At 39.2% G+C, this 10,229-nt stretch overlaps 1 protein-coding gene across 1 annotated transcript; it reads left to right on the top strand.

The window, feature by feature from the left end:
- Nucleotides 1–4,462: 4,462 nt before the first annotated feature.
- Nucleotides 4,463–5,196, top strand: LOC131329856 (chaperone protein dnaJ 11, chloroplastic-like). Its single transcript, XM_058363256.1, has one exon. It carries the CDS (start codon nucleotides 4,562–4,564, stop codon nucleotides 5,003–5,005), a length of 444 nt encoding a protein of 147 aa, XP_058219239.1. The 5' UTR covers nucleotides 4,463–4,561; the 3' UTR covers nucleotides 5,006–5,196.
- The last annotated feature ends 5,033 nt before the right edge of the window (nucleotides 5,197–10,229 follow it).

The following is a 10,229-nucleotide window of genomic DNA, read 5'->3' as shown; positions in this document are numbered from 1 at the left end:
GGATATGCATGTCAAATTATTTCCTTTTACATTTGCTGAACATCGAATGCATGACATGTAGTAAATAAAAAATACTGTGAAGGTTAAGAAGCGTCTTGTCCACTAGACCAACCAGCGAGTCCAAAATAAGCTTCAAAAACTTCAAATAACGTTGTGAAGTAAACTAGTGATTGTTGGCCCTGGGCCGTGAAGTGTGCCCGTTGCTCGAGCAATTGCTTATTTTATTTTAAAGGCCCATGGCCTTCCTCAACATGGCCCAGACTCTAGTGGGTTTGCTGCTTACGAAGTGCATTTGCCCTTTTTGCAAAGCGAACCCACATATTTCGAAACCCAAGTAGTATATATGATGGTCAAGGGCTCGTTAGCCTATTGTATCCAGAACATTTCTCCAGCTTGTCTGTTCTGCAACTGTCACGCTGAAAGTATCGCAAGCTACTTTTACCGTATTTTCGTTACTCGCAAAGTCTGGACTGATAGTGGATTCTCTTTACGTAACTATTTCCGACTCTAAATTTAAAGATTGGCTCATGGATTGGATCAATAATGATTTGAAGCACAATTATGTTTGGAAGGACTGATTGTACGTATTCTTTCCCACACTGTGAGCCATATGGAAAAACCATAAACCAAATTAAAAGCCTTCTCCGATGAAACTTTCATGTGACAGTCCCGGCCATCCTCGATCGCAATAAGACACGGCTTAAGATGATCATTCTATGCCAAGTACTTAATTAAAAATTAAAAGAAGTTTCTATTTTATCAGACGTAAACAGTGGCGGATTCAGAAATTTCACAGAGAGGGATCACTTTTCAAGTATAACTTTGGGAAAAAAAATTCACGGTCCAATATAATAAGAAGATAAAATGTGTAAACATTCTTCATTAAGGAAAAAAAGTACAAATTTAAAACATTATGAAATTTGAAGCATAACTTTCAATTTTTCAAGAAAAGTTAAATAATTGTGTGCCCGGTAATGATATCCTCGTGATCTGAATCGTAGATATTCTACAGTTTATCGAGAAGAGTATTCATACAATGAAATACCTAGCAATTAAATTAAGAATCAAAGTTTTAAACCTCACAAAAAAAAAAAATAATGCAATCGATATACTTTGATGAAATAGAGCACTGGACAAAGAGATATTTTTTATTGAGGAAGTCAAACACATTGATTAAGGGGGTTTTTTTTTTTTCGATCTTGAGACTTAAAAGGTGACAGATTTGATATCTATCAATCAATCTATCTATCTATCTATCAATATACTATGGGGGAATTGAAGGACAGTGAGGGTTGGGGCAATTTATTCTCAACCCGTGGACTACTTTTTATGGAATTCATCTAAATATGAAATGAAAGAAAATAATTTCTCATACACGAAAAAGACAACTGAAAAGACAAATACACCCTCTCAAGTGAAACCCTAAATCCCCAACCCCAAATCACTTCCTCCTTATTGCCGCATCTCCAACCCCAAATCCGGTCAAGTGGACAAACCCAGGTACACAGTCACATCTCTCTCTCTCTCTCTCTCTCTCTCTCTCTCTCCACATTCTTTCTTCTTTCCTCCTCCCCCACTCTCCGTCCACTTCACACCCCTCCTCTCTGTACAGCGTAGTCGTCATAGGGGCGTGACGTGGCGTGGATTTCATCTCCGTTTGTGTAAAGGACTCCATTTTTCAGCTCTCTCTCTCTCTCTGCAAATCAGATCAAAGGCATGGTGGTGGTTGCTATGGAGATTGGGGGTGACGGTACCGGAGAAGTGGGTTTGTGCATCATGGCCAGGAAGAAATTTTGCAACTCAAGATAGAGTCGGAGAAGAAAATACAGAGATGTTTTTTTTTTTTTCCTTATACTTTTGCTCCTTGTATTAATATATGTTGCTCTTTTTTTAAAAATTTATTGCATCTTGTTGCTCCTTATTTTTTCAAAGTAGCATTTATCTAAGTTGCTCATTGTATCAATATATGTTGCTCTTTTAATTAAAATTTATTGCACATTGTCGCTCCTTATTTTTTTTGAAGTAACACTTATCTAAGTTGCTCATTGTATCAATATATGTTACTCTTTGTGTGATCTAAGTTGCTCCTTGTATCACCGTGTGTTGCTCCCTGTTTTAAAAATTAAAAGGGTATGTTAGTCTACCAAAAATAGGAATTCCATGACTTGGGAATTAATATTTTCCTTTCCATGACTTATTAATTCCAAAATAGTAGTCCATGAGTTGGGAATAAATTACCCCAACCCCCACTGTCCTGCAATTCCCCCATATACTATAGAAATGTGTCTGAGTCTCATAAGCCTTCAAACCCTCATTCTTAATTTTTTGGATTTTTCACTTTTTTTTGTTTATAAGAGAAAGAGAGAGGGAAAAAATTACTTTATGTCACTGGACACCGTCACGTGATACTCTAAATTTATTTTTCATCACACGTTTTTCAATGTATAGAATGAGATCAATACTAGCGTGCATCGAACACGAGACCGGATAAAAAATTAAACTATTTTGTTTTTTTAATAATCAACTAGCATTTTTACCCGTTCAATACACGGGACTAAAAATAAACCAATGAAATTTATTTTATCACGTGCATCGAACGGACACAAACGCTTATTCTGTAAATGTCAATGGGGGCACTGGTACAATATTTGAGGGGCTAAGTCAACTAAATATTAAATTAATAGAGATAAAATTGCAAGAGTAGAAAAGTTAGGGGGTCATGTGACCCTCGTAGACACAACGTAAATCCGACCCTGGACAAGGGTCACGTGGATCCGCCCTTGCACGTAAACCATCTCATCGCTATACTACTTCGCAAACACTTGCAACAAGTGACACAAATTGTTCAAGAGTTCCACAAATTTCAAATAGTAGTGAAAGGTGTACTTGTCCTACTTTACGTACAATCAAAAAGTGTTGCAAAACTAACACTATTAAGAACACCATGATCGTTTATACCTGCCCTCTCAACTTCAGGCTCTCCAACTCCCTTCCACGAGTGTGTTCGACGGGTTCGGCTTTGGCGTCATGGTTCCATGCGGCTCTTTCCTTTTTGTTTTTTGTTTTTTGTTGATTTTTCTTTTAATTTTGTTAGTTTTTTGTATTTTAGGACCGGTAGTGTCCTCTTCTTGTACAATATATTTTTTGGCTGGATTTGGCAATATTAATAGGATGATCTGGTTTGCTCGAAAAGAACACCTTGATCACCCACGTCAACCAAAAAATACGTCCGTTAAGATGTCTGTATGATACTCATAAAGTCCTTTGGAACTACTAAGTACTATTTTAGAATGCTTTGGTCAAATTAAATTGCGGGGTTTTCCTATGAAATCTTAAAATAATCCTCTTGACTTCAGGAGGAGGGAACACGTCCACCGTCCTGTCAGTGGCAAACACGACACGTGTCCGGCGCCTAGTTGTCTATTTTTCATGTTATGTGGGCCCACAAGCCACATGAAATCCAACCCCCCTTATCCAGTTTTCAAGTAAAGTTCTTCACCATATAGTTTCCCGTACACACGGTATGCTAAAAGTCGGCATCAATTCAAGCCCAGATCCAAAATGGAAATGAATGCCAGCTAACCACACCAGTGATTTTGCTCACTGCTTGGAGCACCGCCGCGTTCCGCATAAATTTCTTTTCTTTTCTACAGTATGACATATTGATATGACCTCCAACATACATGGATGACTGAAATCGTGGCTTTCGACTCGCTTTAGTATTTTGATACGGGCATGCTAAGATGTCATGATCGATCCAAATAATGTTTGATCATGAATGACTGAAATCTAAATTGTCTCGTTTTAGTTCAAAATATGGATTGAAAATACCAAAAATAGGAACTAGGGACCGTTCAAATTTATTCTTTTTTGCCCTTTTGAATACAAATATACAAGATGCTGAAGTGATTTTTCAGTGCTCCTGTAACACCACCCTACTATAAAAAAGAACTTGAGATGCCTGCTTTCCCTACAAGAAATTTTTCGGTGTCGAGTGGATATATCCCACGTGGTACCCGTTCAGCACATCCAGGCCTTTCAATAAACTTTTAGACGGCTCGAATTGAAACTCTCTCTTTTCTCTCACCCCAACACTTTCTCTCTTCTTTTTCTCTCTTTTATCCATTGCATTTTTGGACTGCTCGAATGCGCCGAGCGGTGCACCACATGGTACCCACCTAGCACTGAAATTTTTTCACTTAGGAAACAACGTGCTTGTTGGGCCAATCTAGACCATCTATATTTAACAATGGACGACTCAAATTTTATTTTTAACAAAACAATTCTCAATTGTCCATTTCTGTTCGGCTGAGATAGCTTTAGATTCTTTCTCCCCCTCAAATATTTTTCTTTCTTAACACAACATGCTGACTCAGCACAAGGCCAGATCCAAGTTGGCAATGGATAAGGCTAAAATGTTACCATACCACTCAACCATGGTTAAACTAACCTCAACTTTGTCCTCAATCTCTCCCTATATATAGCGGCCCACTCACAACGCACCTCTCACCTTATCCTCAACCTCAAAAACAACATCCTTAACCATACAAAAAATCCGATCATGATTTCCGCATCCGTTACCCTCTTAACTCCTTTCCTCTCCGCCAAATCCCCCCTCAATGCCACGCCGCCGACATCCGTCTCTTTCCGCCAGCCGCTCCGCGTCTCCGCCGCTTACGCCGCCACTGCCGAGCGAACACCCCGCATCGCCGCAGCCACATCGCTCTACGACGTCCTGGGGATCCACACTGGCGCCACGTGTCACGAGATCAAGACGGCCTACCGCAGATTGGCCAGGACTTCTCATCCGGACGCCAAATCCAACGGCGGAAAGGACTCGTCGGCGGATGAGTTCATACGCATCCACGCGGCCTACTCCACGTTGTCCGATCCCCAAAAACGCGCGGACTACGACCGGAATCTGTTAGGGCGGCCATCGTACGCAATGTCGCCGGGATTCTCCGGCCGCACGCGTCGCACGTGGGAGACTGATCAGTGTTGGTAGTGCTGTACTGAACTCTAATTGCACTGAAGTTCATGTAGTAGAGAGATGTACGTACAGGATGATGGGATTGTATAGAATTGCATATCAGCTACGGTTCGAATTCGAACCCTTCTGAGTATGTAATCAGACGCTTTTTTGAAGTCTGAAGTAATCACCGTTTTATGGAAAAAAAAATTTGCATTTTTAGATTATTTTGCGAGACTCTGTTTTATGAATTTTTAGGCTCTGTTTGTTTCAAACTAGCATCAACAAAACGGGACTCTTACTTCGCCGCCGTAGCTGTAATAGCAGAATTTACTTCTTAGCGATTGAAGAACAGATAGAGCTCAGGTCCAATTTCAATCCGACCCGGTTCGATCCATTTCGGGTTATCGTGGGCCCATTCGAAATCCATAGCAAGGATTTGATATTGGGGAAATTGCAGGAGAGTGGGGGTTGGGGTAATTTATTCCCAACCCATGGACTATTTTTTTGGAATTAATAAGTCATGGAAAGGAAAATATGAATTCCTAAGTCATGGAATTCTTATTTTTGGTAGACTAATATACCCTTTTAATTTTTTAAATAGAGAACAACACGCGGTGATACAAGGAACAACTTCGATCACACAAAGAGTAACATATATTGATACAATGAGCAACTTAGATAAGTGTTACTTCAAAAAAAAAAAAGGAGGGACAAGGTGCAATAAATTTTAATAAAAAGAGCAACATATATTGATACAATGAGCAACTTAGATAAATGCTACTTCGAAAAAATAAGGAGCAACATATATTGATACAAGAAGCAAAACTATAAGAAAAAAAAAAACATCTCCTTTGTATTCTCTTCTCCGACTCCATCTTGAGTTGCAGAATTTCTTCCTGGCCATGATGCACAAACCCACTTATCTGGTACCGTTACCGTCACCCCCAATCTCCATAGCAACCACCACCATGCCTTTGATTTAATTTGGAGAGAGAGAATTTAATTTGGAGAGAGAGAGAGAGCTAAAAAATGGAGTCCTTTACACGAACAGAATGAAATCCACGCCATGTCGCGCCCCTTTTACGATGACGACGAGGACTACGCCGTACAGAGAGGAGGGGGTGGGAAGTGGACGGAGAGTGGGGGAGGAGGAAAGAAGAAAGAATGTGGAGAGAGAGAGATGTGGCTGTGTACCTGGGTTTGTCCACTTGGCCAGATTTGGGGTTGGAGATGCGGCAATGAGGAGAAAGTGATTTGGAGTTGGGGATTTAGGGTCCACTTGGCCAGATTTGGGGTTGGAGATGCGGCAACGAGGAGAAAGTGATTTGGAGTTGGGGATTTAGGGTTTCACTTGAGGAGGTGTATTTGTCGTTTTAGTAGTCTTTTCCATGTATGAGAAATTATTTTCTGCCATTTCATATTCAAATGAATTCCATAAAAAGTAGCCTATGGGTTGGGAATAAATTGCCCCAACCCTCCACTGTCCTTCAATTCCCCCTTTGATATTTGATATTGATGAGATTAGTAGGACATCGATGGCTCTGTAAATTACACACAGTTGTCTATCAAAGAAAAGGTCCTTAGGCCCCATTCCAGAATTTAAAAAAGTTTTTTATTTTTAAAAAGGTAATTTTAAATTCAAAAATTATGAATTTATTGAAATCTAAAATATGTAATATGGATCTTGTTTGAAAGATCTCAATGAAATCTTTTATACGATACAAAAAAAAAATTAAAATTTTTTTTATTTACATTATTTTTGAATTTAAAAATATAAAATAAACTGTTTATTTTTTAAAAAAATTTCTAAAACGAGGCCTTAATATTTCCGCAGAGCATTTTTTGTTTCACCAATTGTGATTTCTGGGGCGGATTCAGGCAGAGGGTCACGTGACCCCCCCTGAAGTTGTCAGAAATTTTTGGGGTGAATCGAAACAGGTAGTACAACATAAATAGTATCATCTTTCTGTGGGCGTATCATCTTCCTCAAAGGAAATATCTCAAATTATCAGTCGAGATCACGGACCACAGAAAGAACTGGAGTGGGTGTAGCAATAAAGGCCAACACATGATGGATGTACGGAAAACTTATCTCCTGGACTATGTTGTGTTGAATCAAATAGAATGGAATAGCGTGTCTAAAGTTAGGTATAGCTTATGAATTTTTTCATTCGTTCGACTAATTTTTGCTTTTAACGGCTTTCCTAAATAATCAGGTGTTTAGGTCAGTTTGCGTGTACCTTAGTTAATGATTTTGAGTATGGACTATCATGACAAATGCGGTTTCAAAGTTTGTTTTTATCAACTTGATTTTTCCTAATAGTATGCTTCTTCTTTTTTTATTCGAAACAAATTTCATTAAAAGCCAAAAATGACTAATTACAACGAATTCATCCGAAGATTGAGAAAGGGCAAACGTACAACAAGTGTCGGCCCAATCCCAAGAGGCCTCGGTCTTGGGCATCCCAAATATCCTAAATTTTAGGAGCTCTTCAATATTTTTACTACTTGGGTTTGAGTATGACTCTTTCTAAGCCCAATAGAATAAAAAAAATGCCCAATTGGAGGTAATAAAATAGCCCAACTCATCATTCTATAAGCCTAAGTGCCCAACCCACCATCCCATAACCCAACCCACTAAATTCCCTAAATTATTTCTCTCAAACCACGTAATAACACCTCCCTAAGTTGACTATACCGGTTAGTGTTGCCATGGGAGAAAGAAAATTTTCAAAATTGATATTGATCAAAAATTATCTTAGATTAACCATGTCACAAGAAAGACTAAATGAGTTATCCATATTATCAATTGAAAATGACTTGGTGAAAGAGGTGGATTATACAAATTAAAGGTCGGGGCACACGCGATGCGTGTGCAAGTTGGATTTTCACAATATTTTTGTAAAAATCTTCTCACTTATTGTTTGATCAAAATTTCATAAATATTATGAAAATTTAATTTACACACGTATCGCATGTACCCGACCTCTGACGAATGAAAAACAAAAGGCAATCCACAATTTCTCTGTACCACAATGGGAGGGGAAAAAAGAAGCATGCATACAGAGGCACAACACTTTATAGGAAAATAATTTATAGCATAAAAAGTACTCCTAAGAAGTAGAAAGGAAAAGTAAGAACTAGAAAAAATAAGTGGCAGGTGTGCCATTGCCTCTAGTACAGGGTAATTACGGAAAGTAAAGAAAAGTGGAAAAGGAAAGATCAAGTACCTGAGAATAGGGCTGCAAAGGCACGAGCGGCTCGCAGCTCGGCTCGTTAGTGACTTGTTTAAATTCGGCTCGAAAGTCAAACGAACAAGTTAGAGTCGATTTTTTCAGCTCGTTTTGTAAATGAGCCGAGCTCGAACTAAGATAAACTCGGCTCGAGTCGACTTGCTAGTCGGGTATATATACTTAAGTTTATGATTTTTATTATTAGTATTTCATAATTAGATCTTTTTCGTTTTCACTTTCCAGTCAACCAAGGGAAACGAGAGCACAATCACACCAGTATACCCTCGCTTCATAGGAAAATGAAAGACATAAACCTTCACAATCAAAATATTTTTGGTTGTATTAAGCCTATGTGAGGATATATATATATACACACACACAGTTCGTCTCCCGTGAGGACCACCTCATTTTAATGAAATGCGGACCTCCCTTTCCCGATTGAATTTTGATGATCCGAGCCGCTCAATATGTTCAGAACGTGATTTTAAGGGTACTCGGGAGAAATTAGCAAAAAAAATGATCGGGAAGGGCTTCATCCAAGCAGTTTTTGTTTGTTTTTTATCGAACGGTTCAAACAAAAACTGCTCGGATGAAGCCCTTCTTGGTCATTTTTTTTGCCGATTTCTCGCGGGTACCCTTAAAATCACGTTTTGAACACATTGAGCGGCTCAGATCATCGAAATTCGATCAAAAAATGGGAGTAAATGAGGAGGTCCGCATTTTAACTAAAATAAGGACTCCCTCATTTGAGATATATATATATATATTTCATTGGTCCGTTAAAACTCATGAACAAGCTTGAGCTCGAGTCAAGTCAGGGCCCGCTCAGCTCTAGCTCTAGCTCGACTCGTTAAGTTTTCACTGAGCTCGAACTCGAGCTCGAGCTCGGGTTCGTTAAAAACTTAATAAATAAGTTTGAACACTGTAAAATTCGGCTCGTTTGCAGCCCTACCTGAGAAAGAATGAAGAGAAGTTGCAGGTACGGAAGGAAATGAGGTAAAAGGAAAACTTCGGGTAGCAATTGGGGAGAAGAACTGAGAAAGTTGTGCACGAAGTGGGATATAACTGTTTTTAGGTGGTTTTTTTTGTCCTCACAATTAACTGTTTTGTTTTGTGTGTATTTTCTCTTAAGAGGGTATTTATGGGTACGAAAAATACATGACAGGGGAGACACTAAAGTGGTGCTCCCCGTTTATAGATTAGAATAGATTTAATTGATACTTTTGCTTCTAGAAATGTAATACAAGTAATATTTAAGGGATACTCATGCGTTCTTGAGATAATATGTATTTGCTTATTTGAAAACTTTGAATTTTTTTGTTCGTATATAATGATTAGTAGAATTTTATATTGGTTTGACTTTTTCTCGTATTGTGATTATTGCTGTAAAAATTGTTAATTATTAACTCTTTAAAATTGTTAATTCTTAACTCTTTAAAGGCACTCTTTAAAAATCCTTAAACTAGCCCTGCGTACAACAATCCATCACAGAAGAAAAAAACTACGAAAAACAGGTGACAAAAGGGGCACCGACAAAATCAGCTTAAACTGGAGAATAGACCTTAGCACGTCTCACCGCCTCAAAGGGTCGGGTCACGAGGAGCCCTCAATCTATCCCCTAGCCGCCCCGGCTTGAGGTACGAACCCAATCATAGACAAACTAAACCGAACCGATGGAAATAGGAATAATCTACAAATAAGGAAAAAAACACAGCCACTATGGAAAAGCTACCACTAATGCACGTTAGCTAAGCCTCGACCGAGGAAGGACAACCCGTTGCCGAAGATGGAGGCACCGACCGGATCCCGAATCGGAGCTGTAGAGAGACCTCTCCGACAAGCCCCCATTGATACAAGCAGGCTCCGAGCACGAAAGAACGAAGAAGAAATCTGCTCCTGGGCTAGCAACTTTGATCGAACTTGCCCACGGCGCCGATGGCAGTGAATCTACCTTGCTCAGATACTCCCCAAAGCTGAGAATGGAACCCAAGCTCCAGGGCCAAGCCCCGACCCTTATAAGGCAG

This window comes from Rhododendron vialii, chromosome 6a (assembly GCF_030253575.1).
Source record: "Rhododendron vialii isolate Sample 1 chromosome 6a, ASM3025357v1".
Classification (NCBI taxonomy): domain Eukaryota; kingdom Viridiplantae; phylum Streptophyta; class Magnoliopsida; order Ericales; family Ericaceae; genus Rhododendron; species Rhododendron vialii.
The sequence above is the reverse complement of the archived record's forward strand: the minus strand, read 5'-3'. Positions and strand labels throughout refer to the sequence as shown.

What these genes read in the sequence shown, in the direction of transcription:
- LOC131329856 (XM_058363256.1), top strand. Translation starts at nt 4,562, where the DNA reads ATGATTTCCGCATCCGTTACCCTCTTAACTCCTTTCCTCTCCGCCAAA.